Source organism: Oryx dammah, unplaced genomic scaffold, assembly GCF_014754425.2.
Source record: "Oryx dammah isolate SB20612 unplaced genomic scaffold, SCBI_Odam_1.1 HiC_scaffold_22, whole genome shotgun sequence".
Taxonomy (NCBI): Eukaryota; Metazoa; Chordata; class Mammalia; order Artiodactyla; family Bovidae; genus Oryx; species Oryx dammah.
In genome coordinates, this window is record NW_024070206.1 from 15,899,874 (window position 1) to 15,926,621 (window position 26,748).

Genomic DNA, 26,748 nt, shown 5'->3' on the forward strand with positions numbered 1-26,748 from the left:
GGTAATAACACTGAACAGTCAGTATCAGATCTAAGCAGTGCCAGAAAGGCAATAATGGGAGTTCAGGTAGTGGGTTACAGAGAAAGAGACTTGTGAGAAATTCCATTCTTTAAAAATAATCTTGTCCCTATCATTAAATTTTTTTTTTCGGGCTGATGTGCTAAAGTGCACTAGAAACCTCAAAACAGATTTTTTAATTGGCGTGTCTTGTTAATACACTGCAGTCTTCAAATTTACATAGAGCTGCAGGTCTCCTGGATTTTTTTCAAGTGTCACTCATCTAACTGAGCCCAAGAGCTGAGAAATGCCATGAGGTGCTCTACAGTCAGTTTAAAAAACATCCTCTACCTGGTATCTCTGCAGTGATTGTCTTGCTGCTCCCTGAAACCTCTTCATCATCACCTGATGAGCTCGTGCTTGAGTCACAAGTCAGGTCACTATCACTGGTGCTACTGTCCTGTAACAGGTTATATTTCTTCCGTGCAGCAGCCTCCCGTTTCTGCCTCAGTAGCCTGATTCTCTCCTTGTGCTTTTGGCTCCGATGACCTTTAACCTTGGCAACTCGGCCGTTCTGTTTATCACTGGATTGCCGGTTTTTCTTGGCAGCCATGGTGGATGTTTCACTTTCGGATCGTGACCGGCGAGACTTCCGCCCAACTGCGGCACCAGACACTCCAGAAGGGTCTCCTTCTGCCGCCGTTTCTGCCTGGGAGGGCTCATTCTCCTCTGCAGAAGACAATGTATCTGAGTCGGCCAGGTGGCCGCTAGAGGAAGGGGAAAGCATGCAGTGGTTAGAGGAATCACTCTCATAAACTCGGCCAGTTGTCGGCTTGTCACTCTCTGTGGATGCTAACTGAGACTCGGAAGAGTCCCTTCTCAGTTCCATCAACAAGCAGGGCATTGAAGAAAGAACTGTAGAATCTACCACACCCTCTTTTGGAACCTGAGATTCCAGTTCCACAGATCCATCTTCCTCCTTAGCTGTCTCTTGTTCAGATGTTTTTGGTGGCACTTCAGACTCAATGAGTTCTTCAACTTTTCCCACTGCCTCCTCCATCTTCATTTCAGATTTTCGAGTTAATTCATGGAGCAGTCTAGGAAACTATGTCAAAGATGTAACAGGAAACCAACCTGTACAAAAACACACAAAGATCAATAAACAGAAACGGCAGGTCATTGAATCAACACAACATTCCTACCTTTCTAAGTGGATAGTAAAAGTAGCCATCATATGGGCCTCTAAAATATATGTATCTATTAATTGCTTGAACAAGTCAAAGGACTTAATGCAACCAAATACTGGCATACATGGCTACTAAAAATGGCATAACATTAATCTTCTATTACTCAACTTGCAAGGCCAGAAAGCAACCAAAGAAGTATTCTCAACGTTAAAACTTTATTTAAAGTGTTCAAGAAAAGGATCCTCAAAACTCTGATATAGGTAGCACAGATTTTTAACTCTAATATAAATGCTTCAAAAAACTGATCTAGAACAAGTTAACTGGAATGATTACTTTTATGTTCAAACCTTCAAAGAAAAGATGCAACGGAACGAGCTACAGGGGAGTGATATCAAATGCACACCTTTGTTAAAGGGAAAAAACCCATCAATTACATGCATTTGACAAGTGAACAACAGAAGTAATTATGTGATCAAAGCTGCCTGCCATTTTGCTCAATAGGAGCTACTCTAGACAGGCATTAAGCCAAAAAACCTGAATCTGTTGTTTCATCTGTTTTTCCTATTTCCCATAAACCTTTCATCATGCTGAATATGAGTCTAGTGTTTAAACGTATGTTTTGTTTCATAAACAATAGCCACTAAATACAGATAAACTACTTTGTGAACCCAGAAAACCTAATACTCTCTATTTTAAGAATGACTTAAAGGGTTTAAAAGAAAACACCCTACACACGCATTATCCACCTCCTATGCTAACTTTAGAACCTAATATCTTTCCCCCACTGTGTGTGCTACAACTTCGCTTACTCATAAGAGAAACAGGACATAATCTTTAACCACAAAAGTTGTGACCAATACAGCACCAAGTTCATTAACTGGTAGTTTTTAAGAGAATGCTAACAATGTGTAAGGCAAGTAAGTATGTCACCCTGAACAACTGATGTTAAAGAAGGCCATTATCATAATGTCCCACAAGGCACAGACAGACACAAACATTAAGCTGCATGGTGTTAGTTAAGGTACAATAAGACATCTCCATTACATCATTCCATGGAGCTCCTTGAGAGTTCACTATGTGGTAGACAGCAACTGGAGGATAACTGAAAAATCCTTTCTTTGATCTAATATGACAAGTCTTTTTGCTTACTATCAACATACAAACATAAATGCTCTACATATCTGTTATTTTCTCCCCCCTCAGGTCCTGTTCTTAGCTGCTGACAAAACGGGCATTCTGCAGCTTCCCTGGTAAGGAATCCACCTGCCATAATAGGAGACACGGGCTCAGCTCCCGATCCAGGAAGGTCCCACACGCCACAGAGGAACTAAGCCCGAAGCGCCACAACTGCTGAGCCTGGGCTCTAGAGCCCAGGAGCCGCAACAACTGAGCCCTCGCACCACAACTTCCGGAGACCACAGACCCTGGAGCCCACGCTCTGCAACAAGAGAAGCCACCACGAGAAGCCTATGCACGGCAACTAGAGCAGCCCCAGCTCGCACAGCTACAGAAAGCCCGCGCAGCAACGAAGACCCAGCTCAGCCACGGAAATAAGGAAAACAGGCATTCTGATGAAGTTTCCCTGACACATTCATGAAAATCAGAACATTCATGACCACTGGAAACACTTATGAATTAAAAATCCCATGGGACTTCCCTGGCAGTTCAGTGGTTAAGACTCCACACATTTCCACTGCAGGGGGTCTGGGTTTGATCCCTAGTTGGGGAACCAAGATCCCACATGCCACAACCAAAAAAAAAAAAAAAAAGTATAAATGTATTTGTATCATTATTAATTTTTGAGCTAAAAGAAAAACAGCATAAACATCATTGCAAACACCACTCCAAAAGGAATGTAACACCACTGAAAGCCAACAGAGGGAGTAAAAGTTAAATCAACAAATGAAGCATGCTGACAGAAAAGAGAAAAAAAAAAAGAAAATAGAATATTTACAGATATGCAATATCCTCGGGTAGAGGAATAAAACAAGGTTTTCTAACTGAATAAACATGAGAGTTGACTCTTCTGCAGAGAATGAAGTTATATAGTCTAGAATAAGTCTTCTTAAATACCAGAAAAGACACTAAAATGAAAAATAAATCTGTTCAAATGATCTTTAAAACTCTTGCTTCTTCAAGTAAATAAATTATGTGGATAGCACAAATAAATATAGACTGTTTTTCCTTGTAAGAAAAATCAATGTCTTTCAATATGACACATCAACCTTTCAAGTTCCTTCAATTTTAAGTATTGAGATTTACAGTGCCTTCTGTTTCCTAAAAAAGCAACCAGTATTGCAGGCAAAACCACTTAAATATGTCCATATTAATCACAAACACTAGCATCAACCATAAATAGGACATCATGGTATGACCATACAGTGTGGCCATAAAGAATAAAAAAATTCTCTATATACTAATATGGAGCATCTAATACATAACATTAAATGAACAAAAAAGATACATTATACCATTAGTGTAAAATGAACTAAATTATACGAGTTTGTCTATACACGCACAGGAATCTCTGGAAGGATTGCAAAGGAGAGTAATATCAGCTGTGCTGGCAAGGAAAGAGAGTGACTGAGACACAGGAGTCAAAGACTTTTTACTGTACAAGAGTTTTGTATCTCTTGAATTTTGTATCACATACAACTCTACTCAAAACTCCATTCTAACATAAAAGTCTACTGAAAAGGCTTCTGAAGGAAAAAAGGACTTATGTTTTTTCTGCTCAGGACACCAATTACCATTTAGGTCAAATTTAGTCAGTTAATTCTATTAGAAGTTCTCCCCATAGTGGAATTTGATTGTAATTCATAAAACAGGCAAAAAGTAAAACAAAGTAGAAATAAAAACTCTAACAAAATTTTCTGCAATGGAATAAAGATGAAGTATCCAAAACACCAGGGGAAAAGATGTCATATGCCCATATTAATCCTCCCAGATTATTTACTGCATATATGGTTTTCAATCAGGGGGGAAAAAGTGGGAGTTTCCTGGTAGAGGTAGTCAAATGTAGCTGGCATTAGAAATGATAAAATTATCAAATGGGAGTTGCATCTTTGAGATAAAAGACTCTCAACCCTCTGGTTTAACGTTCAGAGGGTTTTTCAGTGAACTTACATTCAAGTGTGAAATCCACAACAATTAGCATTTATCATATTAGAACAGCATTCCCACCCCCCATGCTATTTGTCCCTCCAATCTAAAGGCAATCAATCCCTTTCTGTGTATATGTATATATGTATACACTGTATATGTTATTAAAACCTATCCCTTCTTATCTCTCTAGAACCTTACATTAGGATTATTCCTTGGCACTCATCAACCTCTCACACTCAACTAGACCATCCGTTCATTCATTCACTCATTCACTAAAAAAATAATCAACTTCTGCTTATCACTTCAGCCTCACATCTCCCATCTCCTCCTCCAGGGACTCTTCTCTTCTTTCACATCCAACTATTAACAGAGCTGTCCAAACTTCTTCCTCTATTTTCTTACCTCTCACATTCCGTCTCCAACCAAATCTCACCTGACATCTGCTTCTATCAAACCAGTAACCAGTTCTTCCCAAGAACATGAATGACCCCCATATCTCTGAATCCGACAGACAGATCTAACCTAATGTCTAAGCAGCATTCTACGCCTCACCACTCTCTTCTCCTGAAACTGTCCTTCTTTGGCCTTCAGGCTTCCCTGTTTTACTTCTGGCTGCTCTTTCTTGGCCTGCTTTGTACGATTAACTTCCTCTACCGAATCCCGCAGTCATTAGCCCAGGGCTAGGTCTTCTTCCCACCACCAAAGTGAGCTACCCTCCACTCAATTTCCACTACCATCCCTATACTCGTAATTTTGTTTTTCCATCTTAGATCTCTGAGCTCTATTCCAGTCTTCTCAAGCATCCACTTGTCATCATTTAGATTCACAAAGAGAATCAATTCACCGTAATCCATCTCTTTACTACCCTACTCTGCTCCTTCTCTAGCTTTCCCCAGCTCAGTCAATAGTATTACTACTATCTCAGCTGCTTATGTCAAAAACCTGAGGGTTATCCTCGACAGTGCCTTCTCCTTTATTCACTGCATCCCATCACTCACTAATTTCTATCAGCCCTACATCCCCAGATTACTAGTTTGTCCACTACTCTCTGTCTCCACTGTTAACCACTCTAAACACAACCGCTACCATTTATTTTTCAATGGGATGATTGACAATCAACTCTTGACTCTGTATTCAGTCTTGCTCCTACCCACCAACCTATTCTTCATACAGCAGGCAGAACAGTATCTATAGAAGGCAAATCTGACATGCTTATATGGGAAAGTTTTAATTTTTTATATTTCACATACTTTCTATAAATATGTTTAACATATACTGTAAGGTTGGGGTGGCAAGATGGGGTGGGAAGGAGGGAGAGATGACCAAGAGGAGAGAGAAGTTAAAGGCAACTTGAGCTTTGCTGATGCTTTTCTCTCCCCCTTTAAAAGACTTGTATGCAATTTCAAAACCTAGCTGTCAATTTTGGACAACGAAAATGCAGCATTTTATTAGTCCCATACTAATTAAGAAACTAAGACAACAGAAGATGAGGACAGGTGGAAAAGGTAAACCATGGAAAGGTCTGCTCTGAGGAGACACTGAAGTGATAAGCATCAGAGTGAACAAGGGGCTTCCCTGGTGGGCTAGTGGTTAGGAGTCCACCAGCCAATGCAAGGGACACAGGTTTGATCCCTGGTCCGCAAGGATCCCACACGCCGCAGAGCAACTAACCCCACGTGCCACGACTATGGGGTCAGTGCTCTGGAGCCCGAGAGGTGAGACTACTAAAGCCCACACAATCTAGGGCCCACGTTCCACAGCAAGAGAAGCCACCGCCAAAAGAAGCCCGCATGCTGGAGTAGCCCCGCTGCTCATGGCAACAAAAGCCCTTGCACAGCAACGAAGACCCATCACAGCCAGAAATAAACAGATCTTTTAAAAAAAACAAGTAAATGAGGCTACTAGGAAAATCTGGAGGGAGTCCGTATCGTAACAGACCTCAGCAAAGCATAATACAAGGTGAAAAAGAAAGCAGGTCTGGGGTTTGTGAAAAATGGAAAAGGGTTTAACATACGCTACGGAAAATCTGACAAAATAAAACTGCTAAGTACAATGATTTACATAGCGTGAAAGAGAGTTCACAATACTCATTTTCTAGAAACCATTAACACAAACAAGCTAACATGTGATTGTTCCCTACTCAAAACCTCTGTCAAAAAGACAAAAAAAACCTCTATTCATATCTCCAGTTTCATCTTGGGCCACTCACACCCTAGGTCTCTTCAGCCTAGAAAGAACGTCACAAAAACAGGTTTTTTAGATCACTGGCCTTTCCCACTCATTCTGTGCCTTACCTCTTGCTGGGTACTCTTTGCACCTTATCAGAATAAATACTGCTTCCTTGGGGATAGCCATGGGCACCTTACAGACTAATAAGATCCCTGGTACATACACATATTATATACCTATCATTCTTCAGGACACTTTGCTTAACTGTAGTTAACTGTGTCACTGTTTAATGTCCATCCCCCATATATTAACAGCAAATTAAATAACCACCCCCACCAGCTGATTGTCCCTATGATTAACATGCAAAAGAAAACACAAGGCAAAAATTATGATCAAAACAAAAGGTGTCATTCTAGTCTTGCATGGCTCAAAGACAAACATAATGGGAATTTGTGGAAGTTTTCTTCTGACTGCAAATTTCTCTAGGAAGTCGAAAGCAAGGTGGTTAGTAAGGATGAAACAGGGTGGTGGGGAGGCTGATCACAGGACTGGGGTGAAACAGCGGTGAGAAAGTCCAGAAACTAGGGGAGTACAGAATATGATCTCCAGACAATAAGGACCCACTTCACGGGCTGAAACCATGAATTTAAAGCACCACAAAAGTTCCAAGGTACACATGGATGTGTCTTCTCCTTTCAAGTTCAACTGTGTAAGTATAAATGCAGAGGGAGAAGTTGGATGCATCCAGTCCCATCACTTCATGGGAAATAAGACGGGGAAACAATGGAAACAATGTCAGACTTTATTTTGGGGGGCTCCAAAATCACTGCAGATGGTGATTGCAGCCATGAAATTAAAAGACGCCTACTCCTTGGAAGAAAAGTTATGACCAACCTAGATAGCATATTCAAAAGCAGAGACATTACTTTGCCGACTAAGGTCCGTCTAGTCAAGGCTATGGTTTTTCCTGTGGTCATGTATGGATGTGAGAGTTGGACTGTGAAGAAGGCTGAGTGCCGAAGAATTGATGCTTTTGAACTGTGGTGTTGGAGAAGACTCTTGAGAGTCCCTTGGACCGCAAGGAGATCCAACCAGTCCATTCTGAAGGAGATCAACCCTGGGATTTCTTTGGAAGGAATGATGCTGAAGCTGAAGCTCCAGTACTTTGGCCACCTCATGAGAAGAGTTGACTCATTGGAAAAGACTCTGACGCTGGGAGGGATTGGGGGCAGGAGGAGAAGGGGGCGAAAGAGGATGAGATGGCTGGATGGCATCACGGACTCGATGGGCATGAGTCTGAGTGCACTTCGGGAGATGGTGATGAACAGGGAGGCCTGGCGTGCTGCGATTCATGGGGTCGCAAAGAGTCGGACACGACTGAGCGACTGAACTTGTACTTTCACCAAGCAAGTAAAACAACTCAAGAAAAAAGCAAGACTGTGTATAATGTTATGATTTTACTGTTCTAACATTAAGGAGGTATAGGGCAGTGAAAATGCAGTGAACCCATCGAATGGACATCCCACTGGATTAACGGTATACACTGAACTGGAAAGATGGAAGGTGTTAGTCCAAAAACACTGAATGAAACTGAGATTACAGAAGGGTCGTGAGATTGGAGAAGGAAATGGCAACCCACTCCAGCATTCTTGCCTAGAGAATCTCGTGGACAGAGGAGCCTGGTGGGCTGCTGTCCATAGGGTCGCACAGAGTCAGACACGACTGAAGCAACTTCGCATGTATGCATGCAACAAGACCTAAAACAGTGCTGAGATAGTGGCTCAGCTGGTAAAGAATCCGCCTGCAAAGCAGGAGACCTAGGTTCGATCCCTGGGTTGGGAAGATCCCCTGGAGAAGGGAAAGGCTACCCACTCCAGTATTCTGGCCTGGAGAATTTCACGGACTGCATAGTCCATGGGGTCGCAAAGAGTCAAACACGACTGAGCAACTTTAAGACAATGGCGCAGCCCAAGGACGTGACATAAACTGATCAGAACTAATCAGGTCCAAGACCTGGTGGCACAGCTGTAAAGAACCTGTTTGCCAATGCAGGGGACACAAGAGAGGTGGGTTTGATCCCTCAGTCAGGAAGCTCTCCTGGAGTAGGAAATGGTAACCCACTCCAGTATTTCTGCCTGGAAAATTCCACGGACAGAGGAGTCTGGCAGGCTACAGTTCATGGGGTTGCAAAGAGTAGGACACAACCGAGCACACACACATGGCTGCAGCCTGCCCAGGCTCCTCTGTCCATGGGGATTTCCCAGGCAGAAATACTGGAGTGGGTTGCCATTTCCTTCTCCAAGGGATCTTCATGACCCAGGGATCGAACCCACAACTCCTGCATTGGCGGGCGGACTCTTTACCACTAAGTCACCAGGAAAGCCGAACCCTCAGGATACACTCACTGTAACACACCAGCACAACAAATGACACACCCACAGGCGCCATGACAGTTCCAAGGCTTACCACAGAAGGTCAAAAAGTAGGCAGTGCCCAATTCCTGCAAATACCCACCCCTTCCCCCAAATGGCTACAATACTCTTCCCACTCATTAGCCTATGAAATTACCCACTCCTGTGAAAACTTACAACCCCATACCCTGGTGCCTGCCTCTCTTGCCTTCTGAGATGGCCCACACTCATAAATCTTCTCTTTACTATGGCTCACTCTTGAATTCTTTCCTGCATCAAAGCCAAGAACCCACACTTGGCGGCCAACCCAGGGACTCACATGAGACCTGGGACGTAACCATCCTCTCACACCTCACTATCCTGCAACAGTGCTACTCAAAGTGCTATCCCTGAATGACTGTCTGCAATGAGGGAACTGTAAAATTACGAATAACTGATCAGAGACTTATAGCAATTTGATATTGTCATGACAAATAAATAGCATTTTAATTTTCTAGTATCTGATTTTGAATATTTTACCCCCAAAATCCACCAATGATGGAATGGGAATAAAAATACAACAGTTCAAGAAACACAGGTTATACAGTATGACTATGGATAACTATGGATAAGTGGCTGTATTAGGGTAGAAAACAAACATTATGGGAACTGAGTGGGTAGTGTCAGAACAGTCATCCATGCATATACTGAAGTGGCCAAGAATTAAGACAAAAGTAATAATAGACAAAATGACACTAATCAAGGAACAAAAATCATTTCAATATAAAGGGGTCAGTGGCCAAAAGAACACCACAGTATAGGGATAAATGAAAGAGAAAATTCCTTTGAAAAGTGGCAAAGAGGAACAGTAGATCATTTACCCTCCTTCTCCAGACCAGAGGATAAGGGCTGAAGGAGAAAAAACACAGCCACCCCTTACAAGGTGAAGCAGTGCCTTCCCCTCCGGGGAAAGCCAGATTTCTACTAGTATCAGAAGGTAGAGGGCCCTCACTGCTAGAGCCAGAGTTCCACAAGAGAAGCCACGGTTTCTATCATGAACAGTATGAAAAGGCACAGAGACGTGACACTGGAAGAAGAGCCCCCCAGGTCACTAGGTCTCCAACATGCTACTGGAGAAGAGCAGAGAAATAGCTCCAGAAAGAATGGAGAGGCTGAGCCAAAGCAGAAACTATGGCCACTTGTAAGTAAAGTCCGATGCTGTAAAGAATAATACTGCATAGGAACTTGGAATGTTAGGTCCATTAGTTAGGTTACGTTAACTGAAATTCGCTCAGTCGTATCCAACTCATTGCGACCCCATGGACTATATATAGTTCATGAATTCTCCAAGCCAGAATACTGGAGTGGGTAGCCTTTCCCTTCTCCAGGGGATCTTTCCAACCCAGGAATTGACCCCAGGTCTCCCACATTGCTGGTGGATTCTTTACCAGCTGAGCCACAAGCCACAAGTTAGGTCCGTGAATCAAGGTAAATTGGAACTGGTCAAACTGGAGATGGCAAGAGTGAACACCAACATTTTAGGAATCAGTGAAATGGACAGGAATGGGCAAATTTAATTTAGAAGACCATTCTATTACTGTAGGCAAGAAACCCTTAGAAGAAATGGAGTAGGTCTCAGTCAACAAAACAGTCCAAAATGCAGTACTTGGCTGCAATATCAAAAATGACAGAATGATCTTGGTTCATTTCCAAGGCAAAGCATTCAACATCACAGTAATCCAACTCTATGTCTCAACCACTGATGCCAGAGAAGATGAAATTAACGGTCCTATGAAGATCTACAAGACCTTCTAAAACTAACACCAAAGAGATGTCCTTTTCATCACAGGGGATGGGAATGCAAAAGTAGGAAGTAAAGAGATACCTGGAGTAACAGGTAAGTTTGGAGTACAAAATGAAGCAAGGCAAAGGCTAACAGAATTTTGCCAAGAGAACGCACTGGTCATAGCAAACATGCTCTTCCAACAACACAAGAGACAACTCTACAAACGGACATCACCAGATGGTCAATACTGAGATCAGATGATTATATTCTTTGCAGCCAAAGATGGAAAAGCTTTATACAGTCAGCAAAAATAAGACCTGGAGCTGACTGTAGCTCAGATCATGAACTCCTTATCACAAAATTCAGATTTAAATTGAATAAAGTAGGGAAAACCACCAGGCCATTCAGGTATGACCTAAATCAAATCATTTACGATTATACAGTGGAAATGACAAATAGATTCAAAGGATTATATCTGATGGAGTACCTGAAGAACTATGGACAGAGAGGTTCATAACACTGTACAGGAGGGAGTGACCAAAACCATCTCCAAGAAGAAAAGAAACGCAAAAAAGGCAAAGTGGCTGATGAGGAGGACTTACGAGGAGGAGGAGAAAAGAAGAGAAGTGAAAGGCAAAGGAGAAAGGGAAAGATATACCCAGGCTGAACGCAGTCTAAAGAAGAGCAAGGAGAGATAAGAAAGCCTTCTTAAGTGAACAATGGAAAATTAATAGAATGGGAAAGAAGAGATCTCTTCAAGAAAATTAGAGATACCAAGGGAACATTTGAGGCAAAGATGGGCACAAAAAAGGACAGGAACAGTAAGGACCTAACAGAAGCAGAAAAGATTAAGAAGAGATGGCAAGAAGAACTACAAAAAAGGTCTTAATGACCCGGATAACCACGATGCTGTGGTCACTCACCTAGAGCCAGATATCATGGAGTGTCAAGTCAACTGGGCCTTAGGAAGCATTATTACAAATAAACCTAGTGGAGGTGATGGAATTCCAGTTCAGCTATTTCAAATACTAAAAGATGATGCTGTGAAAGTGCTGCACTGAATACGCCACTGAATTTGGAAAACTCAGCAGTGGCCACAAGACTGGAAAAGGTTAGTTTTCATTCTAATCCCAAAAAAGGGCAATATCAAAGAATGTTCAAACTACTGCACAATTGCACTCATTTCACATGCTAGCAAGGTAATGCTCAAAACCCTTCAAGCTAAGCTTCAGCAGTACATGAATCAAGAACTTCCAGATGGTCAAACTGGATTTTAAAAAGGCTGAGGAACCAGAGATCAAATTATCAACATCAGCTGAATCATAAAAAAAAAGCAAGGAAATTCCAGAAAAACATCTACTTCTGCTTCACTGACTGCTCTAAAGCCGTTGACTGTGCAGATCACAACAAACTATGTAAAATTCTTTCAAGAGATGGGAATATCAGATCACCTTATCTGCCTCCTGAGAAACCTGTACACAAGTCAAGAAGAAACAGTTAGAACTGGACATTAGAACGGACTGGTTCAAAATTGGGAAATGAGGGCATCAAGGCTGTATATCGTCACCCTCCTTATTTAACGTCTATGCAGAGTACATCATGTGAAATGCCAGGCTGAATGAAACATAAGCTGGAATCAAGACTGCTGGGAGAAATATCAATAACCTCAGACACTAGATGATACCATTTTAATGGCAGAAAATGAAGAGGAACTAAAGAAACTCTTGATGAAGGTCAGAGGAGAATGAAAAAGCTGGCTTAAAATTCAACATTCAAAACACTAAGATCATGGCATCTGGTCCCATCACTTCATGACAAATAGATGGGGAAAAACTGGAAAAAGTTGCAGATTTTGTTTTCTTGGGTTCCAAAATCACTGCAAAAGGTGAGTACAGCCACGAAAAAGACACTTGCTCCTTAGAAGAAAAGCTATGATGAATCTAGACACAATATTAGAAAGCAGAGATATCACTCTGCCAACAAAGGTACATATAGTCAAAGCTATGGTTTTTCCAGTAGTCATGTATGGATGTGAGAGTTGGACCATAAAGGTGGCTGAGCACTGAAGAAATGATCCTTTCATATCGTGGTGCAGAAGACTCTTGAGAGTCCCTTGGACTGCAAGATCAAACCAATCATTCCTAAAGGAAATCAGTCCTAAATACTCCTTGGAAGCACTGATGCTGAAGCTGAAACTCCAATGCTTTGACCACCTGATGTGAAGAGCCAACTTGTTGGAAAAGACCCTGATATTGGGAAAGACTGAGGCCAGGAGGAGAAGGGGCGACAGAGGATGAGATGAGTGGATGACTTATCTCTGACTCAATGGACATGAGTCTGAGCAAACTTCGGGAGACAGTGAAGCCTGGTATGCTACAGTCCATGGGTTCGCAAAGAGTTGGACATGACTGATTGAACTGAAATAGACAAAAAAAATGAAACAAGCCAACAAACCCTACACTATAATCCCATGTTTATAAAGTGCAAAACTGGACAAACTGAAAAGACACGTCATACATGGATAAATAGATGTGCAGTTGTTGTTGTTTAGTCACTTGGTCATGTCCGACTCTTGTACAACTCTATGGACTGTAGCCTGCCAGGCACCCCTGATCATGGGATTTTCCAGGCAGGAATAGTGGAGGGGATAGCCATTTCCTTCTCCAGGGGATCTTCCCAAGCCAGGGACAGAACCTGCATCTCCTGCACTGGCAGACTGATTCTGTACCACTGAGCTACCAGGGAAGCACCTAGTTGTGTTTTAAGAAGCAAGGAAATGGTTACCAAAATGTCAAGTCCAAAAAAAAAAAAAAAAAAAAGTCAGTTGTTACTTCTGAGTGAGAGAGATGTGATGGATTATGAGTACACAGGGTTCCTAAGTATCAACAGGGCAAGACCTCTGCCTGTGAGCAAGCGAAAGTGAAAGTTGCTGAGTCATCTTCCGACTCTTTGCGACCCCATGGACTATACATGGAGAATTCTCCAGGCCAGAATACTGGAGTGGGTAGCCTTTCCCTTCTCCAGGAGATCTTCCCAGCCCAGGAATTGAACAGGGTCTCCTGCATGGAGACCAACTGAGCTATAAGGGAAGCCCATGGGCAAGTGAGGGAGGGTCAGCAAATCTTCTCCACAAAATGAAACTATAAGGCAAGACAAAATTGACAGAAGCAGCCAATTTCAGTGCTCTGGGAATCAGTCAAAAGCATACACCAACAGAAGTGCTGATGCTTGAAGACCTGCAAAATTCTGATTAAGAATAGTAAAAATCTGTCTTGCCTGAGGCTGCTCCTGGTTTCCCCCTACCTCTAGCTCAGTAGGTTCTGCCTTATAGATAGGGGGCATGCCCTGAGGACCTGCCAGTTTGCACCAACAAAGGGGCCTCATTCAGTTTGGAGTGGATGCCAGGGCACTATAGGTGCAACTGCGATCTCAGCAGCAAGAAATCAGGGCAGTCATAGGTTCTACTAACCTAGGGATGTAGTCACAAATGAGGTTCAGCATATTCTTGGCTGAGGCTGTGTAGTAATGCAGAGGAGATGCCAAAGCGTGCAACAGAAAGTAAAACCTTGGCAGACTTGAAAATGGGCTGAACTTTAGAATGTGTTCCTCCATCCACATACAGGTCCATCAACAAAGAACAAAAATCCTTCCTGTAATGAGGTGTTTGAGCACAACTTTGTCCAAGCACTGACTGGCCAATAAGCTACACCAGAAAGGATACGAGCAACCAGGCTTAAAATTTTAAACAGGAAGAAAAGAAAAAGCAGAGACGAGAGACACATTTCACAAATTTACCCAGTTAGCTAAAGGAAGAAACAGCCATGTTTTCAAAGGGAAAAATGATCAGAATCCAAAGTTGCTAAAATATTATCTAAAATGTCCAGTTTTCAACAAAAAATTAAGAGACTTCCAAAGAAGCAGGAAATGTGCTCCATTCACAGGAGATAAAAAGTCACTAGAGGGAATTCCCTGGTGGTCCAGTGGTCAGGACTTGGCACTTTTACTGCCAGGGGCTCAGGCTGGATCCCTGGCTGGGGAACTGAGATCCTGCATGCCGCAAGGTGTGGCCAAAAAAAAAAAAGTCACTAGAAAAATGAGTTTCCTCAGATGTTGGGCTTAGCAGACAAAGATTTCAAAAGAGTTATTTGAAATATGGTCAAAGAACTGAAGAAAAATATGCTTTAAAAATTACAGGAAAGTGGGCTTCCCTGGTGGTTCAGTGGTTAAGAATTCGCCTGCCAATGCAGGAGACACGGGTTCAAACCCTGGTCTGGAAAAACCCCACGTTTCAGCGCAACTAAGCCCACGTGCCACAGCTACTGAAGCGCACGCGCCCAGAGCCCACGCTCCACAGCCCACGCTCCACAGCAAGAGAAGCCACTGCCGTGAGGCGAGCACTGCGGCCACGACAGCCCCCAAAGAGAGCTGCAACTTGAGAAAGCCTGCTCCCAGCGGCCAAGGCCCAGCAAAGCCACAGGCAGCTTTTTACATTACAGGAACATGTGGTGACAATGATTCCACAAGTAAAGAACCTCAATAAAAAGATGCAAATCAATAAAAGAAGAACTAAATGGACATTTTGCCCATTTGAAAGGAAAAATTCACAACAGCCAATTCAAGATGGAAGAAAAAGAATCAGGGAACATAATAAGAGCTCAATAGAAAGTATACAATCTGAAGAATTAAAAAATTAAAGAACAATGAAAAACGCCTTAGAAATTTATGGGACAGCATCAAGAATACCAACATGTGTGCATAAGAAAATCTTTTTAAAAATACAATATTGTACAACGACTGATTGTAACACTGTATTGCCAGGTTTATAATACACACAGATGTTATATGTATAAAAATAATAGCATAAAAAGGAGGGAAAAGACGGAGCTCTCACATACTGGAGAACTGTTTCTGTATTTTCTTGGATATAAGTATTAATCTGAAGTAGAATGTGGTACATGAAGATAAAGCTGCAATTCCCAGCGTAGCCACTAGGAAAATAACTCCAAAACTATAGTTGAAAAACAACCCCTACCTCCAAAAAAATCAGTAAAAGCAAATACAGAAGATCAACAACACACAGAAAAAAAGCCATAAGTAAATAAATAAAAAAATGGTAACAGTAAGTCTAACCATATTAATAGTTACATTAAATATAAATGCCCTGAACACTCCAATCAACAAGATGAGTTTGTCAGACTGGATAAAAAAGATCTAACTGTAAGTAGTTTTCAAGAGACATATCTTAGATTTAAAAAAAAATAGACTAATTTTTTAAAAAGAGTGGAAAAAGATACACTAGCAAGGATAAAACATAGGAAATCTAACACATATCAATAACAGACAAAATTGACTTTAAGAAATATTGCTAGAGACAAAGAGGGACACTTCATAATGATACAAAAGAAGTATCAGGAAAACATAAAAACCACAAAGGTACACATTCCTTATAAACATGTGCACTTAACTGCATAAAGCAAAAACTAATAGAATATGGCGTTGTTGCAAAAGTGACTGCGGTTTTTGCATTATTGAACTTTGTCATTTGATACTGGAATACTTTCTTAAATAAACGTGGTTATGTTATCCATAATTGTAATACACATTTCTCACCTTATGTTTTTTTGCTAATGTCCTACTGTTGTTTATTTTGTAATTATTAGACTGTAAACGACATTAGACAAAAAGCAAATTAGAGCGATTTTCTTATTCGAGTTCAGATGGGTCGTAAAGCAATGGAGACAACTCTCATTAGCAACAATGTATTTAGCCTAGGAACCGCTAAAGAACATACAATGCAGAGGTGGTTCAAGAAGTTTTGCAAAGGAGACAGGAGTCTTGAAGATGAGGAGCACAGTGGCCAGCCATCAGAAGTTGACAATGACTAACCGAGAGTAATCATGGAAGCTAATCCTCTTGCAACTACACAAGAAGTTGCCGAAGTGGATTTTATACAACAGACCACCCCAGTGCTTGGACTGAGAAGCAGCTTCAAAACATTTCCCAAAGCCAAACTTGCACCAAAAAAAGTTCATGGTCACTGGTGGTCTGCTGCTGGTCTGATCCACTACAGCTTTCTCAGTCCCAGGGAAACCATTACATCTGAGAAGTATGCCCAGTAAACCAATGAGATGCACCAAAATCCACACCATCTGTAGCCAGCATTGGTCAACAGAAAGAGCCCAGTTTTTCTCCATGACAACACATGACCACAGGTCGCACAACCAATAAGTCAAAAGTTGAACGAATTAGGCTACGAACTTTTGCCTCATCCACCACATTCACTTGACCTCTCACCAACCAACTACCACTTCTTCAAGCATCTCGACAACTCTTTTGCAGGGAAAATGCTTCCAAAGCCAGCTGCTGCTGCTGCTGCTAAGTCACTTCAGTCATGTCCGACTCTGTGTGACCCCATAGATGGCAGCCCACCAGGCTCCCCCGTCCCTGGGATTCTCCAGGCAAGAACACTGGAGTGGGTTGCCATTTCCTTCTCCAATGCATGAAAGTGAAAAGTGAAAGTGAAGTCGCTCAGTCGTGTCCGACCCTCAGTGACCCCATGGACTGCAGCCTTCCAGGTTCCTCCATCGATGGGATTTTCCAGGCAAGAGTACTGGAGTGGGGTGCCATTGCCTTCTCTGTCCAAAGCCAGCAGAGGGCAGAAAATGCTTTCCAAGAGTTCACTGAATCCTGAAACACAGTTTTTACGCTATAGGAATAAACAAACATTTCTCATTGGCAAAAATGTGTTGACTGTAATGGTTCCTACCTTGATTAATAAATAAGTGTTTGAGCCAGTTACAATGACCTAAAATTCACAGTCTGAAACTATAATTACGTTGGCACCAACCCAATAGAAAGGAGATAACACTAATAGCTGCAGATGTCAATTCTCATTCTAAATGGATAAAACGAGACAGGAAAACAACAATAATATAAATTTTTTAACATTATTAACAAACTCAACCCATAAGACATACACAGAACACTACACTCCTTGGGTTGGTTAATGGCATATACAATTGGGTACAGGGTAACCATCCAAACTAAGATGCAGTCTATAAGAAAAGTAAAAGGACAAAAAAATCAACTATGATTTGAGTTCGATAATGTTCATAGGAACACAAGTCTCAAAGGAAAAAAAAAATACAACAGGACATTATCACTATAAGCAGAGGTGATAGTTGAATATATGAGCTCACCTAGGAAGAAAACAGTGAACACAAAAGAGATTCTACAGTCTTTTTAAAAAATTGTGAGGTTCAAGATGGCAGAGTAGAAGGGCGAGTGCTCATTTCCTCCTGCAAGATCACCAAAATCACAACTAGTTGTTGAACAACCACCAAGACACTGGAATTTACCAAATAAAAAATATCCCATGTCCAAAAACAAAGTCGAGGCTGCAGTGAGATAGTAGGAGGGGCACAATCATGATAAACTCAAATCCCGCTCCCGCCAGGTGGGTGACCCACAAATTGGAAAAAATATATATACCAAAGAAGTTCTCCCACTGTTGTGAAGGTTCTGAATCCCACTTCAGGCTTCCCAGTCTGGGGACGTGACAAGGGGACTGGGAATCCCCAGGGAATCTGAACCTTGAAGGCCAGCAGAATTTGATTACAAGACTTCCACAGGACTGGGGGAAACGGAGACTCCCCAGAGGAAAGGAGCAATGACCCCCAGAAGACGGAACCAAAACTACCTGCCAGTGTTGGAGGGCCTCCTGTGGAGGTGTGGGTCAGGAGGGGCTCACCACAGGGACAGAGGCATTGGCAGCAGCAGTTTGGGAAGGTCCCCCTTGGCATAAACCCTCTTGAAGACTGCCATTAACCCGAGCACAAAGCCCACAGGGCTGGGTTGCCTCAGGCCAAAAAACTACCAGGGAAGGAGTGAAACCCCACCCATTGACAGATAATCGGATTAAAGTTTACTGAGAAAGGCCCTGTCAACCAGAGCAAGACCCAGTTTTCCCAGCACTATTCCCTCCCATCAGAGAAGCTTACACAAGCCTCTTAGCCTCAACCATCAAGGAGCAGACAGAGGAAGTAAGAACCAAAATCCTACAACTAGAACAAAAGTCACAATACAGAAAGTTACTCAGCATGAAAAAGCAGAAAGTTATGTCCCAGATGAAGGGACAAGATAAAAACCCCAGAAAAACAACTAAATGAAGTGGAGATAGGCAATCTTCCAGAAAAAGAATTCAGAATAATGATGGTGTAGATGATACAGGATCTCAGGAAAAGAATGAAGTCTAAGATTGAGAAAAATCCAAGAAATGTTTACCAAACACCTAGAAGAACTAAAGAACAAATGAACAGAGATAAATAATACACTAGCAGGAATCAACAGCAGAATAACTGATGCAGAAGAATGGATAACTGACCAGGAGGAGAGAATGGTGGAAATCACTGCCACAAAACAGAATATGGAAAATTGATGAGAAGAGATAAGCACAGCCTATGAGTCCTCAGAGACAACATTAAAGACACTAACGAAGGAGAAGGCAGCTTCCCTGACGCTCAGCTGGTAAACAATCCTCCTGCAGTGCAGGAGACCCTGGTTCAGTTCCTGGGTCGGGAAGATCCCCTGGAGAAGGGATAGACTACCTGCTTCAGTATTCTTGGGCTTTCTGGTGGCTCAGATGGTAAAGAATCTGCCTGCAATATGAGAGACCTGGGTTCAATCCCTGGGTTGGGAAGATCCCCTGGAGGAGGGCATGGCAACCCACTCCAGTATTCTTGCCTGGAGAATCCCCATGGACAGAGGAGCCTAGCTGGCTACAGTCCATAGGGTCCCAAAGAGTTGGACAGAACTGAGCGACTTAGCACAGCATAAAAGGAGGAGAGAGAGAGAAAGGACCTGAGAAAATATTTGAAGAGGTAAGAGCTGAAAACGTCCCTAACATGGGAAAAGAAATAGTCAACCAAGTCCAGGAAGCACAGAAATCCCTTCCCAGGCAGAAGAAACCCAAGGAGGAACACCGAGACACATAGTAATCAAACTGACAAAAATTAAAAGAAAGAAAGTGGAGTCGCTCAATCGTGTCCAACTCTTTGTGACACCATGGACAGTAGCCTACCAGGCTCCTCTGTCCATGGGATTTTCTAGCCAAGAGTACTGGAGTGGGCTGCCATCTCCTTCTCCAGATAGAGATAAAACATTAAAAGCAACAAGGGCAAAAACAACAAATAATCTACAAGGGAATTCCCATCAGGCTATCAGCTGATTTCTCAACAGAAACTCTACAAGCCAAAAGGAAATGTAATGATGTATTTAAAGTGTTGAGAAAGTTCAGTTGCTCAGTCATATCCGACTCTTTGCAACCCCATGGACTGCAATATGCCAGGCTTCCCTGTCCATCACCGACTCCCGAAGCTTGCTCAAACTCATGTCCATCGAGTTGGTGTTGTCATCTAACCATTATCCTCTGTTGTCCCCTTCTCCTCCTGCCTTCAATCTTTCCCAGCATCAGGGTCTTTTCCAATGAGTCAGTTCTTCTCATCAGGTGGCCAGTACTGGAGTTTGAGCTTCAGCATCAGTCCTTCCAAAGAATATTCAGGACTGATTTCCTTTAGGATGGACTGGCTGGATCTCCTTGCAGTTCAAGAGACTCTCAAGAGTCTTCTCCAACACCACAGTTCAAAAGCATCAATTCTTTGGCGCTCGGACTTCTTTATGGTCCAACTCTCACATCCATACATGACTACTGGAAAAACCATAGCTTTGACCAGATGGACTTTTGTTGGCAAAGTAATGTCTCTGCTTTTTAATATGCTGTCTAGAGGGAGAGGGTGGGATGATTTGGGAGAATGGCATTGAAACATGTATAATATCATGTAAGAAACGAATCGCCAGTCTAGGTTTGATGGTTGAATTGATGAACTGAATCACTTAAAAATAATCACTAAGACAACTAATGAAATACTGTGTTTGCTTAGTAGTACTAGTGACTTGTATATAAAAACATATTCCATCACATGGACTTCCCTGGTGGTCCAGTGGTTAAGACTCCATGTTTCCACTGCAAGGGGCATGGGTTTGATCCCTGGTCAGGCAGTAAAGATTACACATACTACATGGCACAGCCAAAAAAGTAATTAAAAATAAAATAAAATAGAGAAGTTTAATATATATATATATATTCCGTTACACAGAATCAGCATGATTTCTAATAGAGTATTCTTTTATCTTTCCAGATAAAATACACAAAACAGACACACCTGCTAAAAGTCTAGTAAAGCTGCTCCCTTACATTTAGAACACTATATAAAGTGACTGTATATTTATAAGGATGCAAAACCAGACACCATGAAACTAAGCATCTTAAGCCACATAATGCAAACAACGTAAAAAATAGTATTTTACTAAAAATCAAAATGAAACCCCTCTCCAGATATTCAGTTCTTAGAAGACATTCTACTACAACAGTGATGTTCCCAAATCATTTAAAATAGAAAAATTAATCTTCTATTTTATATACATAAATACTAACATTATCTAATGACAACAGTATTCTTAAGTACCAATATCTCAGAATAAATTTTGGTTTCGAAGGACTTCTTTCAATTATTTGTCAGGATTTGGGGTAAGCTTTTCCACTGAGAAGTTGTAGCATAGATAAAGTGGACAGTGCAGAAATCAAAACTCAAGATTGGAGTTTCTTCTCCTCAGTGGTAAAGAATCCATCTGCCAACGAAGGAAACACAAGTTCGATCTCTGGTCCAGGAGGGTCCCACATGCTGCACAGCAACTAAACCCACATGTCACAGCTCCTGAGCCTGTGCTCTAGAGTCCGATTACCTCAACTGCTGAGCCCAAATGTCGCGACTGCTAAGCCACCATGCCCCAGAGACCATGCTCTGCAGCAAGAAAAGCCGTGGCCGTGAGTCTGCGCACTGCAACCAGAGAGCAGCTCCCGCTCGCGGCAACTACAGAGAAGCTCACACAGCAACAGAGCCCAGGCACAGCCAAAATAAACAAATATATGCATTCATTTAAAGAAAGATCAAGACTGAAATAAAAACATCTACAGAATTACAATACAGTGGAAACAAACTTTTTCTGCACAGCAACTCATCTCTTCCTTTCCCTCAGCTCTCAAAAGAAAAAGGTTGAAGAGGCTATAACTATAAGCAAGACCGAGTATAAAAGACTCAGAACTGGGAATGATGTAAGGCATTCAGAGTAAAGAACTATGAGTAAGTAATGGGCAATGAGCATCATCAGCTGCTAATACTGCAGAGACCCAAACATTAAGCGCCTCCTGATGCAAGTATGCAGCATCACCTATAAAATACTTTTGCCCCCTCAGAGAAAAAAATAGAAAAAATGAGAAAAGAGATATTACAGAAACCAAATCTGCTCAACCTTTAAACCTAATTAACAAGAAACACAGGAGACTGGCATACCACCACAGCAACGTTAACTGGAAATTCACACCGTGGGAGGGCTCCTATTTCTCCAACAGATAATCGTCCAGGAAAAAGAAATGGGGCGGAAGTGGGGGTGACACCTATAGATTACAAAACAATGCAGAGACCTACTGGACTCAATCTGAATAACTGTAAAAACACACTTATGAGATAGGAGAAATCTGAACACTGAATACCAGATGCTATCAAGAAGTATTGCTACTTTTCAGTGTGATAAGTTATTCGTTTTTTTTTCCTTTAAGAGTGAATGTGACTAAAACACACTAGAGTGCAAAAGGGCTAGAGTGAAAGGAACACTAAAAATTAATGCAGCTGAATGGATCTGGCCTACTCGGAACTGAAAAATAAACTATGAGATTGCAACCAGGGGAAGAGAGCAGCTTTACTTGCTTGCCAGCCAACCTCTTCTCCACTGATATAAGCACTATAAATAGGCCCCGAGTGATAATGGCTGCTCAAATCACTTCATGTTGCGGATACTACCACCACTGATATGTATCTGGCCCAGAACCAGGGCTGTGAATAAACTAGCATCAAGAAAGAAGCCAAGGAAGTTATCAAATGCAAAGAACGCACCAGCGCTAATGACAGACCCTCTAAGTACTCATAAGCACTATTAGTGTAAATCAAGAATGATTTTAAAGCACAGGTTCTAGATTTCCTCCAGGATTTCTGCTCTGGCCATTTTCTATCTCCCTCAGAAGAGGGTACAAATAAAGATGGGTTACCACATGCTGGGACTGGAGGTCCCCTAAATATTGTCAAAAACCTATCATGCCCTCAGGCTCATAGCAAATAGTAGAGATAAATAATGGGAAACCCTTGATGATATAATGCTGATTTAAGAATAAACTATGCTTCTATGCTAGGTTAAAACTAAGGCAGACAGGATACTGCTTAAACTCTTGACCACATGAGGTTTTTGTTCTTAGTACAGAAAGGAAAACAGTCCTGTTTTCCTAGAATTTTAGTCCACACCCAACTTCCCTATCCTCAACAATATCTTTCTCTAAGTATAACACACCTAACAAAACGTCGACTCTGGATATCATAGAAGCTATTTTTTAAGCCAGACAACTCAGTCAAAAAATAACTTCTACTGATTCCTTTGGTCAGTACCTGGTTTCCTGAATGTTAACCATGCTAATGAAAACTTGAATTTCTGTCTTACCTAAACACAATCCTTGTTTATCCACATTCTTGGGAATGGCTGCTGCAAATAAACAAGATCTAACATTTAATTTTGTTGCTCTCTGAACAACAATCAGAACAAATTTACCAATACATGGACTTTAAGTCCAGGCAGAGAAGAAAGTATCTGGTACACGAACTGGCAGTACAAAAAAGAACATTCAAATCTCTAATCATTTTTTTTACTCTTACAGACCCATTTAAGAAAAAAATCATTTTCCAATATCTGATTTAAAATTATTTTATAAATGAAAAGGCTAACTCCATACACTAATTGTTTGGTTATCCAATACTTTTTTTCTCCTACAGCCTGCTTTTCTTCTCCACATTTTAGAGCAGGAAAGAAACAGAAATCATCTGGTTCCCTAGATTTGAGTTCCTTCCACATAAATTTCTTTTATTTTTGTGCCCATCTCCACCTGGTGCCTGAGTGTTCAGAAAATGGGTTTTTAGTTTAACCAGGTATAACTACCCACCCTCAAATTAAGTTCTGCAGACAGATTTCTACTTTTGATTAATCTTCACGTGCAATGTGGGAGACCTGGGTTCGATCCCTGGGTTGGGAAGATCCCCTGGTGGAGGGCATGGCAACCCACTCCAGTATTCTTGCCTGGAGAATCCCCGTGGACAGAGGAACCTGGCAGGCTACAGTCCATAGGGTCGCAAAGATTTGGACACGGCCGAGCAACTAAGCACACAGCACAACTAGAAAATACTCATCCAAGTAGTTTTAAAAGTAAATAAAGTCAAATTAATAACTCAGGACTCATAATAACTCATCTAGCTATTGGCTATTTCAAGCGACAGAATCTGAGCAAAGAGGTATGAAGTATCTATTTTGAATAAAGACATGAAAGAGAATAGAAACAAAACTTAAACTCTATTAACGGATAATAGACTTGTGGTTGCCAGGAGCAAGACAAGTGGGGGAATGGAGAGAAAGTGGGGTTATGCAATACAAGCTAGCATATACGGAATGGATGAACAATGGGGTCCTGCTGGATGGCCCAGGGAACCACAGTGGACATCCTGTGATAAATCATTGTGGAAAGTAATATAAAAAGAATGTGTGTGTATATATACACACACATATACACACACACACATACATATATACCTGTACACAGCTGAATCACTTTGCTGTACAACAGATATTAACACAACACTGTAAATCACATACACAGTTCAATAAATAACACACATTGCAAATTATTTTAAAATCATATTTATTATTATTCACTTCTATTAAAATGCTATGATAAATGTGTACAATCTATATAACACATATTCTCTCTCCTGGCAGTTTAGAAATACAGGAGAGTAAAACAAGCAAGGTAATTTTAGTTTCACCTTGTCCCTTTCTTTTACCACAAGGACCTATAAGCCGTATATGAAAACTGACTGAACATCAGTCTCACTTCTGCCAAAAGAAACTGCCCACACAGAAGCAGAAAACACTGTTTACTTCCCTAAGTTCAATCATGAGTTCTAAAGAGTAAGGTAAGCAGTTTCAATGAAAGATAAAAGGATTTAGAAAATTTCATGACACCAATCACATTTAAGACTGGAATTTGACAACTAAAGATAAATATCAATTTATCAAATTTGATTGAAAATTCGATAATTTGATTGATACCCCACTGAGCTTACATCTATCCCTCTGTAAACTCAAGGCACTGGCCATACCATCCAAAATCACTGATATTCACATCTTTGCTTAGGCTGTTCCCTAGCCTAGAATGTCCACCTGGAAATCTATTTCTAGTTCCAAGTTTAAATCTGTAAGTTTCTTCAACCTACCAACCTTCAGGTGGTAGATTCAGACAAAAGTATAGTATTCAACACTATAAAGAAATGGTTAGGTTTGTACAAAAGTAATTGTGGTTTCATACAGTGAATTTTAAATCATTATAACTAGGCTCATACACATTTTTATTAATCAACTGGAAACCATTACAATCAACACATTTTTGCCAACAAATCAGTTTGTCCCTACAGTCTAAAAATCCATGCTTCAGTATTCCAACTATTGGAAAGCATTTTCTGCCTCCTGCTGGTTGTGGAAGCATTTTCCCTGCAAACAGTTGTCTAGATGCTTGAAGAAGTGGTAATCGGTTGGCAAGAGATCAGGTGAATATGGCATATGAGGCAAAAGTTTGTAGCCCAATGTGTTCAACTTTTGAAGCGCTGGTTATGCGACATGCAGTCGGGCACTGCTGTGAAGCTGACCAACGCTGGCTGAGGGCGCGGTTTTCAGTGCATCTCATCAATTTGCTGAGCATACTTCTCAAATGTAATGGTTTCACCGGGACTGAGAAAGCTGTAGTGAATCAGACCAGCAGCAGACCACCAAACAATGACCACGACTTTTTTTTGCCGCAAGCTGGGCTTTGGGCAATGCTTTGGAGCTTCTCAGTCCAACCATTGAGCTGGTTGTTGCCAGTTGTTATATAAAATCCACTTTTCATAACACAACACAATCTGATCAAAAAATGGTTCATAGCTGTTGCACAGCTTAAGAGCAGATGACACTTCCAAACAACGGTCTTTTTGACTTTCAGTCAGATCACGAGGCACCCACTTATCGAGGTTTTTCACCTTTCCAATTTGCGTCAAATGCCGAATGACCACAGAATGGTTGATACTGAGTTCTCTGGCAACTTCTCATGGAGAAGGAGGAAATGGCAACCCACTCCAGTGTTCTGCCTGGAGAATCCCAGGGACGGTGGAGCCTGGTGGGCTGCCGTCTACGGGGTCGCACAGAGTCGGACACGACTACAGCGACTTGGCAGCAGCAGCATATAGTTGTAAGAGGATCGACTTTGATGACTGCTCTCAATCGGTCACTGTCAACTTTGGATGGCCACCACATCCTCATCTTCAAGGCTCCCATCTCTTTGGAAACTTCTTGAACCACCACGTTCCTTAGCAGGTCCTGGGCTAAATGCATTGTTGATGTTGCAAGTCGTCTCCACTGCTTTACGACCCATTTTGAACTTGAATAAACAAATCGCTCTAATTTGCTTTTTGTCTAACATCATTTCCATGGTCTAAAATAAATACAAAGTAAATAGCAAGTAATAAGTCATTAGTAAAAAAACAAAGTGAAAAATGCCCATTAAAATGATGTGTAACAGGACTTCCCTGGTGGTTCCAGTGGCTAAGACTCCCCAGCTCCCACTGCAGGGGGCTGGGGTTCAATCCCTGGGAACCAGATGACACATACACACCAGACCTGGCACAGCCAAATAAACAAATAAGTAAAAAATTTTAAATGATGTAGAATATAACCACATTTATTTAAGAACGTATTCCAGTATCAAATAGCAAAGTTCAACAACGCAAAACCACAATTACTTTTGCACCAACCTAAATATTATGCCATGAAAAGACACAGAGGAAGCTTAAATATGTATTATTAAGTAAAAGCCAATCTGAAAAGCCAGCCTACATACTGTATGATTCCAACTATATGACATTATGGAAAATAT

General features: G+C 41.5%; 1 protein-coding gene across 7 annotated transcripts in view; it reads right to left on the bottom strand.

Annotated features, from left to right (window-relative positions):
• Positions 1–26,748, bottom strand: part of CUNH18orf25 (chromosome unknown C18orf25 homolog) — a 75,854-nt gene that overhangs the window by 46,256 nt on the left and 2,850 nt on the right. For all 7 annotated transcript variants that reach the window (XM_040264556.1, XM_040264554.1, XM_040264549.1 and 4 more), the window contains exon 2: positions 349–1,131. In XM_040264556.1, the coding sequence (XP_040120490.1) occupies positions 349–1,063 (715 nt within the window). In that variant the 5' untranslated portion in view covers positions 1,064–1,131. The remainder of the gene's footprint in view (positions 1–348; positions 1,132–26,748) is intronic.